Source organism: Gymnoscopelus braueri (assembly GCF_963280865.1).
Source record: "Gymnoscopelus braueri genome assembly, chromosome: 20".
Taxonomy (NCBI): domain Eukaryota; kingdom Metazoa; phylum Chordata; class Actinopteri; order Myctophiformes; family Myctophidae; genus Gymnoscopelus; species Gymnoscopelus braueri.
In genome coordinates this window covers 44,681,591-44,707,354 of record NC_137622.1, presented here as the reverse complement: position 1 = coordinate 44,707,354, position 25,764 = coordinate 44,681,591, and the positions used below count along the sequence as shown (strand labels likewise).

General features: G+C 38.7%; 2 protein-coding genes across 2 annotated transcripts; both read left to right on the top strand.

The window, feature by feature from the left end:
- Positions 1 to 625: 625 nt before the first annotated feature.
- brcc3 (BRCA1/BRCA2-containing complex, subunit 3) lies at positions 626 to 24,377 on the top strand. Its single transcript, XM_080416834.1, has 4 exons — positions 626 to 850; positions 19,493 to 19,581; positions 22,517 to 22,709; positions 23,141 to 24,377. The coding sequence occupies exons 1-4, from the start codon at positions 732 to 734 to the stop codon at positions 23,523 to 23,525; spliced, it is 786 nt and encodes a 261-aa protein (XP_080272960.1). The 5' UTR covers positions 626 to 731; the 3' UTR covers positions 23,526 to 24,377.
- On the top strand, positions 7,693 to 9,103 carry LOC308076512 (E3 SUMO-protein ligase ZBED1-like). The gene is made up of 2 exons (XM_080416842.1): positions 7,693 to 7,788; positions 8,030 to 9,103. The coding sequence occupies exon 2, from the start codon at positions 8,113 to 8,115 to the stop codon at positions 8,689 to 8,691; it is 579 nt and encodes a 192-aa protein (XP_080272968.1). The 5' UTR covers positions 7,693 to 7,788; positions 8,030 to 8,112; the 3' UTR covers positions 8,692 to 9,103.
- Positions 24,378 to 25,764: the final 1,387 nt, after the last annotated feature.

Here is a 25,764-nt window from a genome sequence, read left to right as displayed (position 1 = left end):
AAATTGCGTCTCAATTCTTCTATATGGTATAAGTATTTTATTATTAGGCTATAATATTATTGCAGTTTGTCCAGCTGTGGACAGTTATTTTATAATAATAATAATAATTATTATTATTATTAATGCATGTCATAAAAAGTTTGGGAAACACACAAACTTCATTTAAATTAAATTCTTTAACCAGAGCTACACAATTGTCATCTAACAACACATTAAAGTGCTTATTTCAGTTAAAGTCTAATAAAGTCTGAGGTGTGCAGCATAGTCCATTATTTGGAGCTGCACCAAAACGGAATGTGAGAGTCATGACGTCACCAAGTGGCCACGCCCACCACGACGTCATCACTGTCCCCCGACTATTTAACCCCTTCCGGCGTGCCTGGTTCAAACTTATCATAGTTTTGAGCTTTATTTTATTCAGTTTTTATTTTTACTTCTTTTTTTTTTTTAAAAGGTATTGTGGTTGTGTTTATTTGGTTAGTTTTAATTAACTATAATAAATAAGTATAATAATGAATTAAAAATAATTAACCAGGCTCTGTCCCGGAACTAGTGGAATTGTTCCCAGTTCCAGCCGAGACGTTTTGATGGACGCACCACTTCCGTCAAAACAAAACACGGAAGTGATTTAGTGGGTTGTGTTTCTACCTCCTACATTCATTTATAAAACACTTCATTACTATATTTAAAGTACATTATATTAGAGTATTAAAGTATTAAAGCTCAGCGGTATGGCTGTGTCTGCGGTTCAGCTGGAATGTGACGCATTCCTGGTCTGTATGAACCATGCTCTGAGCACTGAGAAGGAAGAGGTGATGGGCCTGTGTATAGGAGAGATGGAGACTAACAGGTAATATATATAATATATAATATATATATTAATATAGGCCTGTGTATAGGAGAGATGGAGACTAACAGGTAATATATATAATATATATAATATATAATATATAATATATAATATATAATATAATATATATATTATATATAATATATATATAATATATAATATATATTAATATAGGCCTGTGTATAGGAGAGATGGAGGCTAACAGGTAATATATATAATATATAATATATATTAATATAGGCCTGTGTATAGGAGAGATGGAGACTAACAGGTAATATATATAATATATAATATATATTAATATAGGCCTGTGTATAGGAGAGATGGAGACTAACAGGTAATATATATAATATATAATATATATTAATATAGGCCTGTGTATAGGAGAGATGGAGACTAACAGGTAATATATATAATATATAATATATATTAATATAGGCCTGTGTATAGGAGAGATGGAGACTAACAGGTAATATATATAATATATAATATATATTAATATAGGCCTGTGTATAGGAGAGATGGAGACTAACAGGTAATATATATAAAATATAATAATATAGGCCTGTGTATAGGAGAGATGGAGACTAACAGGTAATATATATAATATATAATATATATTAATATAGGCCTGTGTATAGGAGAGATGGAGACTAACAGGTAATATATATAATATATAATATATATTAATATAGGCCTGTGTATAGGAGAGATGGAGACTAACAGGTAATATATATAAAATATAATAATATAGGCCTGTGTATAGGAGAGATGGAGACTAACAGGTAATATATATAAAATATAATATATATTAATATAGGCCTGTGTATAGGAGAGATGGAGACTAACAGGTAATATATATAATATATAATATATATTAATATAGGACTGTGTATAGGAGAGATGGAGACTAACAGGTAATATATATAATATATAATATATATTAATATAGGCCTGTGTATAGGAGAGATGGAGACTAACAGGTAATATATATAATATATAATATATATTAATATAGGCCTGTGTATAGGAGAGATGGAGACTAACAGGTAATATATATAATATATAATATATATTAATATAGGCCTGTGTATAGGAGAGATGGAGACTAACAGGTAATATATATAAAATATAATAATATAGGCCTGTGTATAGGAGAGATGGAGACTAACAGGTAATATATATAAAATATAATATATATTAATATAGGCCTGTGTATAGGAGAGATGGAGACTAACAGGTAATATATATAATATATAATATATATTAATATAGGACTGTGTATAGGAGAGATGGAGACTAACAGGTAATATATATAATATATAATATATATATTAATATAGGCCTGTGTATAGGAGAGATGGAGACTAACAGGTAATATATATAAAATATAATATATATTAATATAGGCCTGTGTATAGGAGAGATGGAGACTAACAGGTAATATATATAATATATAATATATATTAATATAGGCCTGTGTATAGGAGAGATGGAGACTAACAGGTAATATATATAATATATAATATATATTAATATAGGACTGTGTATAGGAGAGATGGAGACTAACAGGTAATATATATAATATATAATATATATTAATATAGGCCTGTGTATAGGAGAGATGGAGACTAACAGGTAATATATATAATATATAATATATATTAATATAGGACTGTGTATAGGAGAGATGGAGACTAACAGGTAATATATATAATATATAATATATATATTAATATAGGCCTGTGTATAGGAGAGATGGAGACTAACAGGTAATATATATAATATATAATATATATTAATATAGGCCTGTGTATAGGAGAGATGGAGACTAACAGGTAAATATAATATATAATATATATTAATATAGGCCTGTGTATAGGAGAGATGGAGACTAACAGGTAATATATATAATATATAATATATATTAATATAGGCCTGTGTATAGGAGAGATGGAGACTAACAGGTAATATATATAATATATAATATATATTAATATAGGCCTGTGTATAGGAGAGATGGAGACTAACAGGTAATATATATAAAATATAATATATATTAATATAGGCCTGTGTATAGGAGAGATGGAGACTAACAGGTAATATATATAATATATAATATATATTAATATAGGACTGTGTATAGGAGAGATGGAGACTAACAGGTAATATATATAATATATAATATATATTAATATAGGCCTGTGTATAGGAGAGATGGAGACTAACAGGTAAATATAATATATAATATATATTAATATAGGCCTGTGTATAGGAGAGATGGAGACTAACAGGTAATATATATAATATATAATATATATTAATATAGGCCTGTGTATAGGAGAGATGGAGACTAACAGGTAATATATATAATATATAATATATATTAATATAGGCCTGTGTATAGGAGAGATGGAGACTAACAGGTAATATATATAATATAATATATATATTAATATAGGCCTGTGTATAGGAGAGATGGAGACTAACAGGTAATATATATAAAATATAATAATATAGGCCTGTGTATAGGAGAGATGGAGACTAACAGGTAATATATATAATATATAATATATATTAATATAGGCCTGTGTATAGGAGAGATGGAGGCTAACAGGTAATATATATAATATATAATATATATTAATATAGGCCTGTGTATAGGAGAGATGGAGACTAACAGGTAATATATATAATATATAATATATATTAATATAGGCCTGTGTATAGGAGAGATGGAGACTAACAGGTAATATATATAATATATAATATATATTAATATAGGCCTGTGTATAGGAGAGATGGAGACTAACAGGTAATATATATAATATATAATATATATTAATATAGGCCTGTGTATAGGAGAGATGGAGACTAACAGGTAATATATATAATATATAATATATATTAATATAGGCCTGTGTATAGGAGAGATGGAGACTAACAGGTAATATATATAAAATATAATAATATAGGCCTGTGTATAGGAGAGATGGAGACTAACAGGTAATATATATAATATATAATATATATTAATATAGGCCTGTGTATAGGAGAGATGGAGACTAACAGGTAATATATATAATATATAATATATATTAATATAGGCCTGTGTATAGGAGAGATGGAGACTAACAGGTAATATATATAAAATATAATAATATAGGCCTGTGTATAGGAGAGATGGAGACTAACAGGTAATATATATAAAATATAATATATATTAATATAGGCCTGTGTATAGGAGAGATGGAGACTAACAGGTAATATATATAATATATAATATATATTAATATAGGACTGTGTATAGGAGAGATGGAGACTAACAGGTAATATATATAATATATAATATATATTAATATAGGCCTGTGTATAGGAGAGATGGAGACTAACAGGTAATATATATAATATATAATATATATTAATATAGGCCTGTGTATAGGAGAGATGGAGACTAACAGGTAATATATATAATATATAATATATATTAATATAGGCCTGTGTATAGGAGAGATGGAGACTAACAGGTAATATATATAAAATATAATAATATAGGCCTGTGTATAGGAGAGATGGAGACTAACAGGTAATATATATAAAATATAATATATATTAATATAGGCCTGTGTATAGGAGAGATGGAGACTAACAGGTAATATATATAATATATAATATATATTAATATAGGACTGTGTATAGGAGAGATGGAGACTAACAGGTAATATATATAATATATAATATATATATTAATATAGGCCTGTGTATAGGAGAGATGGAGACTAACAGGTAATATATATAAAATATAATATATATTAATATAGGCCTGTGTATAGGAGAGATGGAGACTAACAGGTAATATATATAATATATAATATATATTAATATAGGCCTGTGTATAGGAGAGATGGAGACTAACAGGTAATATATATAATATATAATATATATTAATATAGGACTGTGTATAGGAGAGATGGAGACTAACAGGTAATATATATAATATATAATATATATTAATATAGGCCTGTGTATAGGAGAGATGGAGACTAACAGGTAATATATATAATATATAATATATATTAATATAGGACTGTGTATAGGAGAGATGGAGACTAACAGGTAATATATATAATATATAATATATATATTAATATAGGCCTGTGTATAGGAGAGATGGAGACTAACAGGTAATATATATAATATATAATATATATTAATATAGGCCTGTGTATAGGAGAGATGGAGACTAACAGGTAAATATAATATATAATATATATTAATATAGGCCTGTGTATAGGAGAGATGGAGACTAACAGGTAATATATATAATATATAATATATATTAATATAGGCCTGTGTATAGGAGAGATGGAGACTAACAGGTAATATATATAATATATAATATATATTAATATAGGCCTGTGTATAGGAGAGATGGAGACTAACAGGTAATATATATAAAATATAATATATATTAATATAGGCCTGTGTATAGGAGAGATGGAGACTAACAGGTAATATATATAATATATAATATATATTAATATAGGACTGTGTATAGGAGAGATGGAGACTAACAGGTAATATATATAATATATAATATATATTAATATAGGCCATGTGTATAGGAGAGATGGAGACTAACAGGTAAATATAATATATAATATATATTAATATAGGCCTGTGTATAGGAGAGATGGAGACTAACAGGTAATATATATAATATATAATATATATTAATATAGGCCTGTGTATAGGAGAGATGGAGACTAACAGGTAATATATATAATATATAATATATATTAATATAGGCCTGTGTATAGGAGAGATGGAGACTAACAGGTAATATATATAATATAATATATATATTAATATAGGCCTGTGTATAGGAGAGATGGAGACTAACAGGTAATATATATAAAATATAATAATATAGGCCTGTGTATAGGAGAGATGGAGACTAACAGGTAATATATATAAAATATAATATATATTAATATAGGCCTGTGTATAGGAGAGATGGAGACTAACAGGTAATATATATAATATATAATATATATTAATATAGGACTGTGTATAGGAGAGATGGAGACTAACAGGTAATATATATAATATATAATATATATTAATATAGGCCTGTGTATAGGAGAGATGGAGGCTAACAGGTAATATATATAATATATAATATATATTAATATAGGCCTGTGTATAGGAGAGATGGAGACTAACAGGTAAATATATATAATATATAATATATATTAATATAGGCCTGTGTATAGGAGAGATGGAGACTAACAGGTAATATATATAATATATAATATTATTAATATAGGCCTGTGTATAGGAGATATGGAGACTAACAGGTAATATATATAATATATAATATATATATTAATATAGGCCTGTGTATAGGAGAGATGGAGACTAACAGGTTATATATATAATATATAATATATATTAATATAGGCCTGTGTATAGGAGAGATGGAGACTAACAGGTAATATATATAATATATATAATATATATATTAATATAGGCCTGTGTATAGGAGAGATGGAGACTAACAGGTAATATATATAATATATATAATATAGGGCCGGGACTTTATCGCGTTAATTTAGATCAATTAATTACAGAAAAAATATCGCGTTAAAAAAATTAACGCATTTTAATCGCATTTATTTTTTCACCGCGGAACGTTTCTCACGGGACGAGTTTCAGACGGACCGCTTATCCCGGTGCACCAAATGAACGTGCATGGTCTCACACAACAACAAACCCCCAGTCAACACGGTGGATGAAAGTGAGAAAAAGTTAAACATGAGTGAAGACGCCGATGAGACAGCTTTGGTTGGCTTCGTGAATGGACATTTTTGTTTTAAAAAACGGACGGATGGAAGCGTGGATAAAAACACGGTTGTGTGCAAATTATGCAAAAAAGAATTCGCATATCACCGCAGCTCGTCAAGCCTCCGGTATCACATTAAGGCAAAACATGTTGCAGCTAGTGTGGAAGGTAACGTTAATAAAACGAGTGCGAGTACAACGACCCACACCCAACCCACACTCGACCAGATGAGTAGTTTCAGAGCCAGCATGAGTAAGTCCACGTCTGAAAAAATAACAAACTCTCTGGCTCACTGGATTGCAGTCGACTGTAGACCACTTGCGGTGGTAGAAGATCAAGGGCTGCAAAAGGTGCTGCAGATTGCGTCGTCTGACACAACATATGAGCTGCCATGCAGAAAGACAATGTCAAAAAGAATCCAGCAGCTTTATGAGACTGAAAAAACAGCAAAGGAGAATTTAATGGAGGAAGCCGAATATGTTGCACTGACTGGGGATCATTGGACCTCGGTAAGCAATTCAAATTACCTCGGTGTGACGGCACACTTTATTGACACCAAGTGGCGTCTTCAGTCATTTGCCTTGACCATCCAGAAGACCACCACCAGGCACTTTGCTGAAAACGTGGCAGAGGATTTTGAATCTGTGGCAGAGGCCTGGGAAGCCACACAAAAGGTCACCACAATCGGAACAGACAGTGCCCGAACCATGATTGCTGCAATGAGACTGCTCACATTCCAGCACATGCCGTGTGTTGCTCACGTGTTGCAGAGGACCATCACTGTTTGCCTTGCTGACAGTGGGTTTACAGCCACATTGGCAAAATGTCGCAAGATAGTGGGGCACTTTAAACACAGCCCCTCAAACACAGAGGAACTGCACCAGGAGCAAAAAGAAAATGGACAAGAAAAAGAGCCACTGATACAGGACGTGTCCACAAGGTGGAATTCAACACTGTTTATGATCTCTCGTCTGTTGAAGAACCAAGAGGCTGTGAAGGCTACTCTAGCCAAACAGAAGCACAAGCTAACCATGTTGACTACAGCAGAGTGGGACAAACTGCAGAGGCTGGAGACCCTCCTTGAACCATGCAGGTAAACACCCACCAACTGTTTTATTAATGGGATTCATTACACGTTACTGTCCCTTGAAAAGCTTTGTGAACAGTGATAGTGCAATATAAATTAAATTGCTTTTCCAAAATTGTATGTACTGAATATCGATATCACTAGGACTATAGTATAAAGTTGCTACAAATTTTTTTTAAATATGCAATTTGAATCTACTATTAATTGGTCCAATAATTAAATCACTTTCCTAAACTATCCACTGCAGATACGTGACTGAGCTCCTTGGGGGTGAGACTTATGTCTCATGCTCTGTGGTGTTACCTTCTCTCCGCCACCTGACCCCACATCATGGAGGTCTCAGATGACGACCCAGCCTACGTGGTGAGGTTCAAGGCTGCCTTCACAAAGGACCTGTCTCAACGCAAAGATACACTCAACCATGGATGGCTCACGGTGGCTACAGCACTCGACCCGCGCTTTAAGGACCTAAAGTGTCTACCAAGAGGAGAGCGAGAAGGGGTGTGGACCAGCGTTGACGCACTGCTGCGAGAAGAACCCGGCAGAGCCACTCCAGAACCCACAGAGGAGCCAGCAAGGAAGAGGAGCCTCCTGCTGTTTAATTCAGACTCTGAATCAGAGGATGAAGAGGGGCCCAACATGGCTCTGAGACGCTACAGAGCAGAGCCCACCATCAGTGAGACAGACTGCCCACTGCACTGGTGGTCCACTCATGCAGGGGCCCATCCACAGCTTTCTACCCTGGCACGCAAGTATCTGGGCAGCCCTGCCACTTCTGTCCCTTGTGAGAGACTTTTCTCACTGGCAGGTAACATTGTTCAAAAGAAAAGGGCAGCCTTGAGCTCTGAAAATGTGAACAGGCTAGTTTGTCTCAGCAACTGGCTGAAAGAGAAGAAGCAGAAGAAGTAGGCTGAGAGGTATCCTGAGGCCAATAGGCTTGTTGTCACTCAAATGTTGACTGGTTATGGGCTATGTTTTGCAACAGAGATATTGTCAGGATATTGGAGGAATAGGAGAGATTGAGGTCAATCACTGGCACTTTTTTATTTTATTTTACCATTTTAAATGCTACAAATGGCACTTTATGTTGAACTGTTTATTATGCTGGCCTTATTCAGAGTGTTTCTGAGTTGATTAGATTTGTTGGACTGTTGGTAAATAACAAAGACTGTTATGCCCTCTGAAGCAACAGAGATATGTTTTGTTTTCTAATGGTCAGGGTTTCCACTGTTCTGATTTATTTGAAAGTAGGCCTATTGTTTTACTTAAAAAAAAAAAACAGGTTGGAAGTGTTGAGTTTACAGAAGGTCCTTGAATGTATATAGGCTACCTGAATCTCTTCAATGTATCCTAAAGTTGCTGCACTTTATGGCAATAATTGCACTGATCTGTTGGTTTGGTTAAGTACCACCTTGATAAAAAAAAAATAAACAATGTTTTGTTGCCTAAGCTTATGTACTCACTATTCATTGATTCACTCGTGTACCAAAATCCACTTGAAAAAATTGGTTCTCACTGTTCTCAGGTCAAATATTGATATGCGATTAAAATAGATTAATTTAGATTAATTAATTACAAAGCCTCTAATTAATTAGATTAATTTTTTTAATCGAGTCCCAGCCCTAATATAATATATATATTAATATAGGCCTGTGTATAGGAGAGATGGAGACTAACAGGTAATATATATAATATATATAATATATATATTAATATAGGCCTGTGTATAGGAGAGATGGAGACTAACAGGTAATATATATATAATATATAATATATATATTAATATAGGCCTGTGTATAGGAGAGATGGAGACTAACAGGTAATATATATATAATATATAATATATATTAATATAGGCCTGTGTATAGGAGAGATGGAGACTAACAGGTAAATATAATATATAATATATATTAATATAGGCCTGTGTATAGGAGAGATGGAGACTAACAGGTAATATATATAATATATAATATATATTAATATAGGCCTGTGTATAGGAGAGATGGAGACTAACAGGTAATATATATAATATATAATATATATTAATATAGGACTGTGTATAGGAGAGATGGAGACTAACAGGTAATATATATAATATATAATATATATTAATATAGGCCTGTGTATAGGAGAGATGGAGACTAACAGGTAATATATATAATATAATATATATATTAATATAGGCCTGTGTATAGGAGAGATGGAGACTAACAGGTAATATATATAATATATAATATATATTAATATAGGCCTGTGTATAGGAGAGATGGAGACTAACAGGTAATATATATAATATAATATATATTAATATAGGCCTGTGTATAGGAGAGATGGAGACTAACAGGTAATATATATAATATATAATATATATATTAATATAGGCCTGTGTATAGGAGAGATGGAGACTAACAGGTAATATATATAATATATAATATATATTAATATAGGCCTGTGTATAGGAGAGATGGAGACTAACAGGTTAATATATATAATATATAATATATATTAATATAGGCCTGTGTATAGGAGAGATGGAGACTAACAGGTAATATATATAATATATAATATATATTAATATAGGCCTGTGTATAGGAGAGATGGAGACTAACAGGTAATATATATAAAATATAATAATATAGGCCTGTGTATAGGAGAGATGGAGACTAACAGGTAATATATATAAAATATAATATATATTAATATAGGCCTGTGTATAGGAGAGATGGAGACTAACAGGTAATATATATAAAATATAATATATATTAATATAGGCCTGTGTATAGGAGAGATGGAGACTAACAGGTAATATATATAATATATAATATATATTAATATAGGACTGTGTATAGGAGAGATGGAGACTAACAGGTAATATATATAATATATAATATATATTAATATAGGCCTGTGTATAGGAGAGATGGAGACTAACAGGTAAATATAATATATAATATATATTAATATAGGCCTGTGTATAGGAGAGATGGAGACTAACAGGTAATATATATAATATATAATATATATTAATATAGGCCTGTGTATAGGAGAGATGGAGACTAACAGGTAATATATATAATATATAATATATATTAATATAGGCCTGTGTATAGGAGAGATGGAGACTAACAGGTAAATATATATAATATATAATATATATTAATATAGGCCTGTGTATAGGAGAGATGGAGACTAACAGGTAATATATATAATATATAATATATATTAATATAGGCCTGTGTATAGGAGAGATGGAGACTAACAGGTAATATATATAATATATAATATATATTAATATAGGCCTGTGTATAGGAGAGATGGAGACTAACAGGTAATATATATAATATATAATATATATTAATATAGGCCTGTGTATAGGAGAGATGGAGACTAACAGGTAATATATATAATATATAATATATATTAATATAGGCCTGTGTATAGGAGAGATGGAGACTAACAGGTAATATATATAATATATAATATATATTAATATAGGCCTGTGTATAGGAGAGATGGAGACTAACAGGTAATATATATAATATATAATATATATTAATATAGGCCTGTGTATAGGAGAGATGGAGACTAACAGGTAATATATAATATATAATATATAATATATATAATATATATAATATAGGCCTGTGTATAGGAGAGATGGAGACTAACAGGTAATATATAATATATAATATATATTAATATAGGCCTGTGTATAGGAGAGATGGAGACTAACAGGTAATATATATAATATATATAATATATAATATATAATAATATAGGCCTGTGTATAGGAGAGATGGAGACTAACAGGTAATATATATAATATATAATATATATTAATATAGGCCTGTGTATAGGAGAGATGGAGACTAACAGGTAAATATATATAATATATAATATATATATTAATATAGGCCTGTGTATAGGAGAGATGGAGACTAACAGGTAATATATATAATATATAATATATATATTAATATAGGCCTGTGTATAGGAGAGATGGAGACTAACAGGTAATATATATAATATATATATTAATATAGGCCTGTGTATAGGAGAGATGGAGACTAACAGGTAATATATATAATATAATATATATATTAATATAGGCCTGTGTATAGGAGAGATGGAGGCTAACAGGTAATATATATAATATAATATATATATTAATATAGGCCTGTGTATAGGAGAGATGGAGACTAACAGGTAATATATATATAATATATAATATATATATTAATATAGGCCTGTGTATAGGAGAGATGGAGACTAACAGGTAATATATATAATATATAATATATATATTAATATAGGCCTGTGTATAGGAGAGATGGAGACTAACAGGTAATATATATAATATATAATATATTGTGGAGGAAGAAACAGCGAGACAGGAGACGTAGGCGAGTTGAGGTAGTTTACTAAACTTCACCGTGAGCAGTACACCATTCATTCAACTTCATTCATTCACTGCGAGCAGCATAACAACAACACTACATTAACCCGGAACCGGAAGTACCTATATCCCCATGAGCCTCGCTCTTAAAGGGACAAGCCCTCTTTGGTGAATGTCTCTCAAAGTCTCTCAATGTGGATCACCACACAGGCCCCCCCAGAATTCACCAATACAAAAAGTGCAACCAAATAATTAGTCAGTGAACAGTCCAACAGCCCCGTCCCTTAGTAACACAAAAGAATAGTCAATGTGGTGGGGGACGGATCAAGCGGCCGAAACGACTGCGCTTAACAGGAGGGGAATCAAGGGCGAGAAGTGGCCCCTTCCCTGCCACGGAAGGGGCCAGGGCAGGGACAGAGGTGGGGGCTGAAAGCGGAGGGCGCCCCCGCCGCGGGGGTAGGGCCAACTGAACTGGCTGGTCCTTGTCCAAGTGAGCAGGCTTAAGCCGGTCTATAGTGACCCGCTCTGGCCTGCCCCCCATGTCCACAACAAAGTTTTTAGCGCCCGCCTCCAGGACCCGGAAGGGCCCGTCATAAGGGGGCTGCAGCGGCGTCCGATGGCTGTCGTGCCGGATGAAGACGTACTTTGATGATGGCAGGTCCCTGGGGACGTAGGACTGGGGGAGGCAGTGGCGAGATGTCGGAATGGGAATAAGGGCCTCGGCGACGCCCCGGGACACAGTTCGATGTGAGGCGGCCGACCAGGGAGCCGTGGCATCCGGAAGAAACTCCCCCGGGACCCGCAGTGGCTGGCCGTACACCAGCTCGGCGGACGAGGCCTGGAGGTCCTCCTTGGGGGCAGAGCGAAGACCGAGCATGACCCACGGGAGGCGGTCAACCCAGTCGCTATCCGTAAGGCCGGCCCGAAGAGCGGCCTTCATGTCCCTATGGAACCGCTCACAAAGTCCATTGCCCTGCGGGTTGTATGCCGTAGTGCGGTGGATCTTCACCCCCAGGTGCTCAGCAACTGCAGTCCAGAGCTCCGAGGTGAACTGGGGGCCCCTGTCGCTCGTGATGTCCCCTGGTGTGCCGAAGCGGGCCACCCAGCACCCGATGAACGCCCGAGCCACCTCCGCCGCCGTAGTGGAGGCCAGTGGAACAGCCTCCGGCCACCTGGTGGTCCTGTCCACCATGGTGAAGAGGTGAGTATATCCGTGGGAGGGGGGCAGTGGGCCCACCAGGTCCACATTCACATGGTCGAAACGCCTCTCTGGCACTATAAACGGTGCCAAAGGAGCTTTGGTATGGCGGTGCACTTTTGCGCGCTGGCACGCCACGCATGAACTAGCCCAGGTCCTAACATCCTTCCGGAGGCCAGGCCACACAAACTTGACCCCCACCAGCTTAGTCGAGGCTTTCACACCTGGGTGGGAAAGGCCGTGGATGGTGTCGAAAACCTGGCGCCGCCAGGCTGCAGGTACCATAGGGCGCGGTTGGCCGGTGGAGATGTCGCAGAGGAGAGTTGTGTTGGCTTTGTCGAACACCACCTCCTCCAGCTGCAGTGCAGTAGGGCCCGTCCGGTAGGCTTGAATGTCTGAGTCTGTGGCTTGGTCTGCCGCCATGGCAGCATAATCCAGTCCCAAGTGGACTGACCCGACGACCGCCCGAGAAAGGCAGTCGGCGACGAAGTTGTCCTTGCCCGCCACGTGCTGAATGTCCGTGGTGAACTCGGAGATCGCCGAGAGCTGACGCTGCTGACGCCCTGACCACGGCTCCGAGGTCTTGGCCATGGAGAACGTCAGCGGCTTGTGGTCCACGAAGGCAGTGAACCGGCGGCCCTCCAACAGGAATCGAAAGTGTCTGGTGGCGAGAAACAGACCCAGCAGCTCTCTGTCGAAGGTACTGTATTTCCGCTCGTTGTCGCGGAGCTGCTTGCTGAAAAAGGCCAGTGGCTGCCAGGCACCGCCCACCCACTGCTCGCACACCGCCCCCACTGCGTAGTCAGAGGCGTCAGTTGTTAGGGCGATCGGTGCAGCGGGAGAAGGGTGCGCCAGCAGAGCAGCGTTGGCCAGCGCGGTCTTGGCTGCACTGAAGGCTTTGTCCATCACCGGGGACCAGTCCAACTCATCCTTGGGCACCTTGCCCCGCAGGGCTTCGTACAAGGGGCGCATGAGGTGGGCAGCATGGGGGAGGAAACGGTTGTAAAAGTTCACCATGCCCAGAAACTCCTGCAGAGACTGTACGGTGCGGGGACGAGGAAAACTGGAGACGGCATCCACCCTGGCGGGAAGGGGGGCGGCTCCCTGTGGAGCGACGTGGTGTCCGAGGAAGGTGATGGAGGACTGCCCGAACTGGCACTTGGCCGGGTTAACAATGAGGCCGTGTTCGCTAAGGCGCTCAAACAGCTGCCGGAGGTGCGCCATGTGCTCCTCCATGGACGCACTGGCTACTAGAATGTCATCTAAGTATACAAACAAGAACGGCATGTCTCGGAGCACAGAGTCCATCAGGCGCTGAAACGTCTGCGCCGCCCCCATGAGGCCAAACGGCATCCGCAGGAACTCGAAAAGTCCAAAGGGCGTGATGACAGCTGTCTTTGGCACGTCACGTGGATGGACCGGCACCTGGTGGTACCCGCGCACCAGGTCCACCTTGGAGAAGATGATGGCCCCCGCCAGGTGGGCAGAGAAGTCTTGTATGTGCGGGACCGGGTACCGGTCGGCGGTTGTGGCGTTATTCAGGCGACGGAAATCGCCGCAGGGGCGCCAACCCCCGCCAGCCTTAGCCACCATGTGTAGGGGGGAAGCCCACGGGCTGTTCGAGCGGCGCACAATGCCTAGACGCTCCATGGTGGAAAACTCTCCTCTGGCGATTGCCAGCTTGGCCGTATCGAGGCGCCGAGCCCGGGCATAGACTGGAGGGCCCTCGGTGGTAATATGATGTTCCACGCCGTGCTTAGCCACTGCAGACGAGAACGTGGGTGTGGTGAGGTCAGGGAACCCGGCGAGCAGGCGTTGATATGGATCCCCCGTGGCAAGCGTGTTTAACAGGCAGAGAGCTCCGGCCCCCCCAAGCGTACAACGGTACGAAGCGAAGGAGAGGGCATCGATCAGGCGACAGTTCTTAACATCAACCAGAAGGCTGTAAGCACAGAGGAAGTCCGCACCCAGGAGCGGCGTGGACACAGCAGCCATAACGAAATCCCAGCCGAAACGGCGCCCGCCAAAACACACCTCCACATGCCTGGTGCCATAAGTCTGTATGGGCGTGCCGTTAGCGGCGTCCATCTGGGGCCCGTGTCCGCCGGCGATGGTGTCCACGGCCTGTGCTGGCAGGATGCTGCGTTGAGCGCCCGAGTCCACCAGCAGCCGCCGGCCAGACACGGAGTCGGTGATGAACAACAGCTTGCAGTCCTGGCCAGCGCCCATAGCTGCTAATGAGCGCTGGCCCTGGCGTTTCCCTGCCCCCTGAAACTACATGGCTTGCGACACTGCTTAGCCTTGGCCCCAAACCTGGCATGGTAATAACAGAGCCCGTCATCTGGTTGGCGTCGGGCTGTCACCGCAGCCGCGGTGTCCGTATAGTCCTCCAGGGGTGGGGTTGAGGTGTCCTGATGGGGCAGCAGCGCATGGACAAACTGCTGCCGATTGGCTAGGAAAACCCTGTCCGCTTCCGCAGCCAGACCGCGATAGTCCTTGGTGGAGGAGAGGGGGGAACTGGCCATTGCTGTGCGCACCGGCACTGGAAGCTGCCGCAGAAAAAGATGTACGAACAGAAAGGAGGGATCAGCGGATCCCAGCACAGCTAGCATCTTCTCCATCAACTCTGACGGTCTGCGATCACAGAGGCCGTTGAGGGACAGCAAGTGGTCCGCTTTCTCCAGTTCTGACAGTTCGTAAAGTTTCAGAAGGAATGTCTTTAGTGCATCGTACTTGCCGGCTGCCGGTGGATCCTCCAACAGCATCATCGCTCGTGCCGTTGTTGACGCATCCAACGCCGCAACAACATGAAAGTATTTCGTTACATCCTGCGTTATTCCTCTCAGCTGGAATTGAGCTTCAATGTGTTGAAACCACGGTCGTGGATTATGCTGCCAAAAATCGGGCAGCTTGACGGTGGCGGCGTTGATGTTAGCCTGTATATTAGCCGCGACGTTAGCCCCGTTCGGTGCGGGAGCCGCTGCGTCCGCGGGGGCGTCATCGCCGTTTAACATGTTCGTTTTCTCAGGGTCACCAATGTGGAGGAAGAAACAGCGAGACAGGAGACGTAGGCGAGTTGAGGTAGTTTACTAAACTTCACCGTGAGCAGTACACCATTCATTCAACTTCATTCATTCACTGCGAGCAGCATAACAACAACACTACATTAACCCGGAACCGGAAGTACCTATATCCCCATGAGCCTCGCTCTTAAAGGGACAAGCCCTCTTTGGTGAATGTCTCTCAAAGTCTCTCAATGTGGATCACCACAATATATTAATATAGGCCTGTGTATAGGAGAGATGGAGACTAACAGGTAATATATATAATATATAATATATATTAATATAGGCCTGTGTATAGGAGAGATGGAGACTAACAGGTAATATATATAATATATAATATATATTAATATAGGCCTGTGTATAGGAGAGATGGAGACTAACAGGTAATATATAATATATAATATATATTAATATAGGCCTGTGTATAGGAGAGATGGAGACTAACAGGTAATATATATAATATATATAATATATAATATATAATAATATAGGCCTGTGTATAGGAGAGATGGAGACTAACAGGTAATATATATAATATATAATATATATTAATATAGGCCTGTGTATAGGAGAGATGGAGACTAACAGGTAATATATATAATATATAATATATATTAATATAGGCCTGTGTATAGGAGAGATGGAGACTAACAGGTAATATATATAATATATAATATATAATAATATAGGCCTGTGTATAGGAGAGATGGAGACTAACAGGTAATATATATAATATATAATATATATTAATATAGGCCTGTGTATAGGAGAGATGGAGACTAACAGGTAATATATAATATATAATATATAATATATATAATATATATAATATAGGCCTGTGTATAGGAGAGATGGAGACTAACAGGTAATATATAATATATAATATATATTAATATAGGCCTGTGTATAGGAGAGATGGAGACTAACAGGTAATATATATAATATATATAATATATAATATATAATAATATAGGCCTGTGTATAGGAGAGATGGAGACTAACAGGTAATATATATAATATATAATATATATTAATATAGGCCTGTGTATAGGAGAGATGGAGACTAACAGGTAAATATATATAATATATAATATATATATTAATATAGGCCTGTGTATAGGAGAGATGGAGACTAACAGGTAATATATATAATATATAATATATATATTAATATAGGCCTGTGTATAGGAGAGATGGAGACTAACAGGTAATATATATAATATATATATTAATATAGGCCTGTGTATAGGAGAGATGGAGACTAACAGGTAATATATATAATATAATATATATATTAATATAGGCCTGTGTATAGGAGAGATGGAGGCTAACAGGTAATATATATAATATAATATATATATTAATATAGGCCTGTGTATAGGAGAGATGGAGACTAACAGGTAATATATATATAATATATAATATATATATTAATATAGGCCTGTGTATAGGAGAGATGGAGACTAACAGGTAATATATATAATATATAATATATATATTAATATAGGCCTGTGTATAGGAGAGATGGAGACTAACAGGTAATATATATAATATATAATATATATTAATATAGGCCTGTGTATAGGAGAGTTGGAGACTAACAGGTAAATATAATATATAATATATAATATTATTAATAAAGGCTTGTGTATAGGAGAGATGGAGACTAACAGGTAAATATAATATATAATATTATTAATATAGGCCTGTGTAGGAGAGGTGGAGAATAACGGGTAAATATAATATATAATATTATTCATATAGGCCTGTGTATAGGAGAGATGGAGACTAACAGGTAAATATAATATATAATATTATTAATATAGGCCTGTGTATAGGAGAGATGGAGAGCAACAGGTTATTATTATTATTATTATTATTATTATTATTATTATTATTATTATCATTATTATTATTAATATAGTCCTGTTTATAGGAGAGATGGAGAACAACAGGTTATCATTATTATTATTATTACAATAATAATACAATACAACAACCTAAACATTGTGGGAAATAATAATATGCTACCAGGTTCGGTCAACAACTATAACTAACGACATTGTTGTGGTTTGGTAAGATAGTTTCTCCCAGTTGCAATGTGACACACAGCTCTGTGTACACATACTAACTACACACTCTTTAATTGTACACACATTTGTACATTTGTATTGGTTTCATTTGACACTTCTTGCTTTGGCAATGTAAACGTTTTCTCATGCCAATAAAGCTCCTTTGAATTGAATTGAATTGACCAGACGATTGTCCCCTAGTTTCAACTTTCAAGCTGGTTGTCCCGAGCACTGATAGATAAATATAAAACACTAAATGTCCTGGTGTTCAACATTCACTACCAAAACATGTCCTCTTAACAGGGGCACGGAAGTATGATCACATCTCCCCGATTCTTGCCTCCCTACACTGGCTCCCTGTTTGTTACAGGATTCAGTTAGAGATTTTAATGTTTGTTTTGAAGTCCTTAAATGGGTTGGCACCATTGTACATACCGGAGCTTCTACCTCCCAATAACTCTACGAGGGTCTTGAGGTCGACTGACCGGTCACTTCTTAAGGTCCCTGAAGACCCGAGGAGAAAGATAATTTCCCTCCGTAGCGCCCAAACTGTGAAACGAGCTTCCACCCCATGTTAGAGTGTCTCAAACCCTGCCTGTGTTTAAATCACGTTTGAAAACTCACTTGTACTCCTTGGCGTTCTAAAATTCAGACTGAGAGTTGCTGTTTCCACCAGCTCCGACGGAACCTCTCCCTCCGCTATGTAGCTCGGAGCTACATAGCGGAGGGAGAGGTTCCGTAGGGGCTACTGTTTCCACCAGACATTGTGTCTACTGTGTTTTGTTCACCACAGTTAAAATAGCAACACTTGTTCTGAGTGCTTTTATAGATGTTTATCATGAGAGATGCAGTCACTAAGCGCTAAAATGATGAAAATAAAAAAGGGAGGAAATGAATCTTAAGAAATTGTGAACATTTGCTCGAAAGCTTTTTTTGGGGTGCCGGTTGTTTAAAATAAATGTGGTCTCTGTCCCAACAGGATCGTTCACATCCACTCTGTCATCATCCTGCGTCGCTCAGACAAGAGGAAGGACCGCGTGGAGATCTCACCTGAACAGCTCTCTGCAGGTATAAGGATAATTCCTTTTAACAGGACGTTCATGAAAGTCCTTGCGGGCTTGTTTCCAATGAGGGCCTGTGAGCAATTAGGGGTTAAGAGTCTTGCTAAGGGACAAATTTCATTTCATCGACACATATGCTGGCGTGGCCTGGAATCGTACCTGGGGCAACCAGGGCCTCTGGCTCCCTAGGCGGGCTCACTAACCACTCAGCTATGGCCGCCCCTTATAATGTATGAGTACATGTACTTAAATACTTTACAATACTCTGCAGTATATGTACTTAAATACTTTACAATACTCTGCAGTATATGTACTTAAATACTTTACAATACTTTACAATGTCCTCTAGTAATTCTCTTCTTAACCCTTTAAAGCCGGGAACACATCTGTGTCATTTTTGATTTCTTTGGGCTATTCAAAAATAGCAGATCTACAAGCTGCTTCCTGCGAGCTTGTAGATCAGCTTGTAGATTTGCTATTTTATTTTAGAATTGTGAAAATTGGTGCACATCTTTGAATATATATATTGTTTAAAGCAAACATTTTTTACTTAAATCTTTGCTTCGGGGGGGGGGGGGGGGGGGGTCCCTGGAATAAAATATTTTGAGATGAGGGGTCCACAGGAAAATACATATCATTTTGGGGGTCCTTGACATGAAATGGTTTGAGAACCACAGACATAGAAACATAATTCTTTCCAGAAGGTTAGGATTTAGAAGACATGTGTAGAATCCTCCAGAAGCAATAAGATTTAGAAAAATATATATACAAAGATTTGCACACATTTTCACGATAAAAAAACCAAAACAGATCACAGCCGCGCTATGAGCTTGTAGATCTGCTATTTTTGAATAGCCAAAGAAATCAAAAAAGAACACTGATGCTTTCCCGGTCTTAATTTATTTTTTATTTTTCACGTCGCCACAGACCTCGCTAAATACCTTATGATCGCGTGTTCAACTGTTTGTAGACACACAGGCCAGGGTAGTTGTGTGAGTGGCCCAGAGAACACATTTTCAATCGCCGACATTCCATTTTGCAGTAGTGGCAGTTTCTAAAACCCGTTTCAAGCAGCGTTCAGCGCGGAGAAAAACAACACGAGATAATGGCGATTTAGCGGAAGCTTTAGAGCGGCGGCAGATAGACACACACGACCGGAAGCGGAAGGCCTACAAATTCACGCCCACTTTTGACACAGCGCCGCTACTCGGGGTCCGTTAGAACGATGAACTGCAGCTCTCAATGCAATCTCTATGAGAGGCATTGTAAAATACCGTAATTTCACTGGTTAACTACTGAGGCTGTAGCGATTTTTTATGTGTTCTAATAATCTGTCCCATTTGTTTAATTTATCCTTTTTAACTCTTTGACTGCCAGAGTATTTTCATAAAGTACTCCCCCAGTGCCAGCAATTTTCGTGTTTTTTTATTTTTATATTTTGAATTTTTCTCATGAAAATAATTTAAGGGGACATAATGTAAAGACCCAGCACAAATCCGCCACTAGAGTGCAGCACATGACTGCTTGATCAGGTCGTTGGGTCTCTCTCAGCCTTCTTGATAGATTAGACAGGGAAAAACATGAAAACGGAAGTGACGTCGTCCCAGATTGTTTTGATCGCCAAAATGCCGTCGTGATACACGACGGCGATGACTGATCGTCACCCAGACCATAGATTATAGAAGAGAAACTGTCCGTTTGTCCGTCATACCGTGTGAAAGACCGTTTATTTACCTATTTTGGACGAAAATGACTGGGGAAAAGAATCAAAAACCGGAAACGGAATCCAGGTCATGAAACCGGATGCAGATGTCCGTGAAGTAAGTGGAACTCGAGAATAACATTGAATATTAAGCAGCATAGCGCAATCAGAGATTAAACAATGAACGCGCGTCCAGCGCGTCGAGCGCGTCGACGGCCAACTGGACAAAGTAGCACTTGACGCGTTATCGCGTCGTCCGCAGTCAAAGAGTTAATGTCCCATACCTGCCATCTCGATATACTACCCACAATATACTATAATATACTCCATCAGTATGTCAAAACCGCTAGCATCGGAGATCCTTTAAGTGGTCGCATGGTATATACGTCACGGACGCATCCCTTGAGGTTTTCAATACCCAGAAAACTGGCGAAAGTGGCCGTTTTCAAGCTGTTTTGGTCATTATCTCTGGAACAGAACAAGAAGGCTTGTTGGATGCGTGACTTTGAGGACATTAAGCACACATTGATACATTTTCGGGTTATTATTATTATTTTTTTAGGGGAGGCGAGACCAGTTAATGTAGGAATATTTTAAAAGTAGGCTAATTCTCATATCCTCTCATAGGGATTGCATGGGCAGCTGCAGTTCATCGTTCTAACGGACCCCGAGTAGCGGCGCTGTGTCAAAAGTGGGCGTGAATTTGTAGGCCTTCCGTTTCCGGTCGTGTGTGTCTATGGGAACGAAAATCTTCGATTGACGTCATTTCCGTATCCGGGTGTGCTACAATGAAATGTGTCACTGTGAGAGAGTGCTACAATGAAATGTGTCACTGAGAGAGAGTGCTACAATGAAATGTGTCACTGTGAGAGAGTGCTACAATGAAATGTGTCACTGAGAGAGAGTGCTACAATGAAATGTGTCACTGAGAGAGAGTGCTACAATGAAATGTGTCACTGAGAGAGAGTGCTACAATGAAATGTGTCACTGTGAGAGAGTGCTACAATGAAATGTGTCACTGTGAGAGTGCTACAATGAAATGTGTCACTGTGAGAGAGTGCTACAATGAAATGTGTCACTGTGAGAGAGTGCTACAATGGAAAAAAAAAAGAGACCACTTCGCGTAGGCTACGCGATTGGCATGCAATGTGTTAATGGGTTAATGTTGTGTGAAGCGCTTTGCCTTGTTGTTGAAATGTGTTTTAATACACATCCCTCTTTCCTCTCATCTGTTCATCAGCCTCCACGGAGGCGGAGCGTCTAGCGGACATGACGGGCCGGCCCATGCGGGTGGTGGGCTGGTACCACTCCCACCCTCACATCACAGTGTGGCCGTCCCACGTGGACGTCAGGACCCAGGCCATGTACCAGATGATGGACCAGGGCTTCGTGGGCCTCATCTTCTCCTGCTTCATCGAGGACAAGAACACCAGGTGAGGTGCAGTGGGTAGGGGTTGGGATTAGAGTTCTAAAAGTTTTAGGGAAGTCTTATCTTATCATATATTATCTTATCTCATCTCCCTGGACGGCAGTGATGGGTCTTTCATGATCGATTCGTTCATAAGAACTAGTTCTTTGCTGTGAACGTGAACGAACCCGTTCACTTCCTGAAACTGTTACATTCACGATTTCGTGAATGTAACTCCGCTCCGCTCCGCGCACGTCACGCACACAGGAGGACGGGAGGGCGTGGGCTAAGCTTATAGACCTGTCACCGGACCATGCTCACTGTTTACCGCGCCGCGCACTCGCTGCCGGGAAGCGCTACTGAACGAGAACGCGAACGAATCATTTGAACGAATCATTGCCGTGAACGAAATCGTTCGTTCGCTGAAATGAACGTTTATTTCCCACCACTTAACAGGACGGGCCGGGTTCTGTACACCTGCTTCCAGTCGGTGCAGCAGGCCCAGAAGGGCTCGGACTACGAGCGCGTGGAGATCCCCGTCCACGTGGTGCCCAGGGCCTCCATCTCCAACGTGTGTCTGCAGTCTGCCGTGGAGCTGCCCCGCATCCTGTGTCAGGAGGAGCAGGACACCTACAGGAAGATCCACAACCTCGCCCACCTGGACCCCGTCACCAAGATCCACAACGGCTCCGTGTTCACCAAGAACCTGTGCAGCCAGATGTCCGCCGTCAGCGGGCCTCTGCTGCAGTGGTTAGAGGACCGTCTGGAGCACAACAAACACTCTATAGGAGAACTGCAGAGAGAGAAGGACAGGCTGGAGCAGGAGCTCAGTGCTATGTGAGAATTATACATGTATATACATATATCTATATATGTATACATGTATAAATCCATGTGTAGATGGATTTATACATGTATACATATATATAGACAAACTGGAACACAACAAACAAACACTCTATAGTAGAACTACAGAAACGGAAGGAGAGACTGGTGCTGGAACTCAGTGCTATGTGAGAATTATATATGTAAATATATATATATATGTATAACTGTATAATGTGAAAACCTAATGATTTATACATATATATATATACAAACTGGAACACAGCAAAACAAACTTGGCATTATAGAGCTGCAGAAATAGAGAGCCTGATGCAAGAACTGTGAGAACCTTAGTGATTTATACATATATAACTCAGTGCTATGTGAGAACCTTAGTGATTTATACATATATAACTCAGTGCTATGTGAGAACCTTAGTGATTTATACATATATAACTCAGTGCTATGTGAGAACCTTAGTGATTTATACATATATAACTCAGTGCTACAGTATGTGAGAGCGGTTGCCATTCATAGATGTAAATATATCTGCATCAAAGTTCTGGACGTAGCTTGAAGAATGTACATCCATGTTATTAAGCACACACTACTAGCCTCCTCCTCCCCCTAACGTGTGTTTCATAATACTGTATAACATTGACAAAACATTATGAAACTAAATATTTTCAACAACAATGAAGGGCAACAGCCTTGTGGCCTTCAAAAATAAATATTGTTTTTGCAAATCTTTCTTTGAATATGTTTTTTTTTAAAGCGAACATTTTAACTCAAATCTTTGCTTCGTAAAAACTTGTATGTTTCTATAGGCATCAGTGGTTCAATTTGAGTTAAAACTGTTCGCTTAAAAATAATAATATATATATATATATATATATATATATATATATATATATATATATATATATATATATATATATATATATATATATATATTCAAAGATTTGCACACATTTTCATGATTTATTTGAATAGCGAAATAAATCTAAAATGACACAGATGTGTTCGGATTGAATGGTTTAAAGTGAGAGTCCATTTGGTCAGATAACTAAGACCTGTTGCTGATCTCAGTGATGGGATCCAGGTGGGTGAGGTTTGGATCTTCCCGTACGTGTCCTGGACCCTTAGGGTCCATTTGGGGAGGCAGTGGCTCAGAGGGCAGATCGGTCGCTTGGGAAACATACTAGGTTCCCGGTTTCAATCCCCGGCTCCCCCAGAGTTAGTGCCGAAGTGTCCTTGAGCAAGACACTGAACCCCCTAAATGCTCACAATGAGCAGGTTGGTGCCTTGTATGGTTTCCTCTGCTGTCAGTCAGTGTGTGAATGTGAAGCACACTGTAAAGAGCTTTGGATTAAGGATCTGTATAAATGAACCATTTATTTGGTTGCGTTTGTACACTGCGAGTTAAATTGACACTCAGTTCACAGCTTATTCTCAAACTATATGTTATCAGGGTGTGTCCCATGACACACACTGTATTAACACTATGTCAGTGGTTCTCAAAGTGTGATCCAGGGACCCTCACGGTGCGTTTTAACAGCGGGCGATTCAGGATAGTATTTTTCCGGAAGTGCCTATATATGTCTACGAGAGCCGGCAACTACTGGCGATATAGGGCGAAGTGGGCGGGGGGGCGATGTTGATCTGAAAAGATGGATTTTATTTATCTTTTGGACGATGTCGTCCGGCGATCGCCCGAGAGTCGCCCGCTGTTAAAACGTACTGTCAGGCTTCCTCCAAATGGACCCTTTACAGGTCTGTAACTCTGAGAGTGTACGAATGGAACCATTGTGCATTTGTACACTTTTTTTTTTTTTTTTACACATTTGTTCAAGAGTTACTTTTGAAATTAAAATAGTTTGAGAGCCACTGCTTTATGATTATATGATTGTTCTTGGATTTAAACTGGTTTGTGTGAATAAACAGAACTGTGTTGAATCACTGTATCAAGTGTCTCTCAGCTGAATTATTTCCATCGTTTTTTATGTCAATTTATTCTTTGTTTTAGTTGACATCAGGGGCGGATCCTGGATCAGTCTTTGGGCCCCTGGGCCTGAGACTGCCTCAGGACCCCAATGTGAACCCCAACACATTAATGAATGAACACAGCAATGACCCTGGCAACATATCAATAGTCCAGGTGTTATATGTTTTCTAGGTTTTTCAACTACAGGCAATGAGACACGACATGATGAGTAGAATGAGTTTGGGAATAGACGCCCTGAGACCAAACACAT

Coding starts and splice junctions, on each gene's coding strand:
- brcc3 (XM_080416834.1), top strand. CDS start 732: ATGGCTGTGTCTGCGGTTCAGCTGGAATGTGACGCATTCCTGGTCTGT. Junction 851..19,492: donor GGAGAGATGGAGACTAACAG/GTAATATATATA, acceptor CTGTCCCAACAG/GATCGTTCACATCCACTCTG. Junction 22,710..23,140: donor ATCGAGGACAAGAACACCAG/GTGAGGTGCAGT, acceptor ACCACTTAACAG/GACGGGCCGGGTTCTGTACA.
- LOC308076512 (XM_080416842.1), top strand. CDS start 8,113: ATGGAGGTCTCAGATGACGACCCAGCCTACGTGGTGAGGTTCAAGGCT.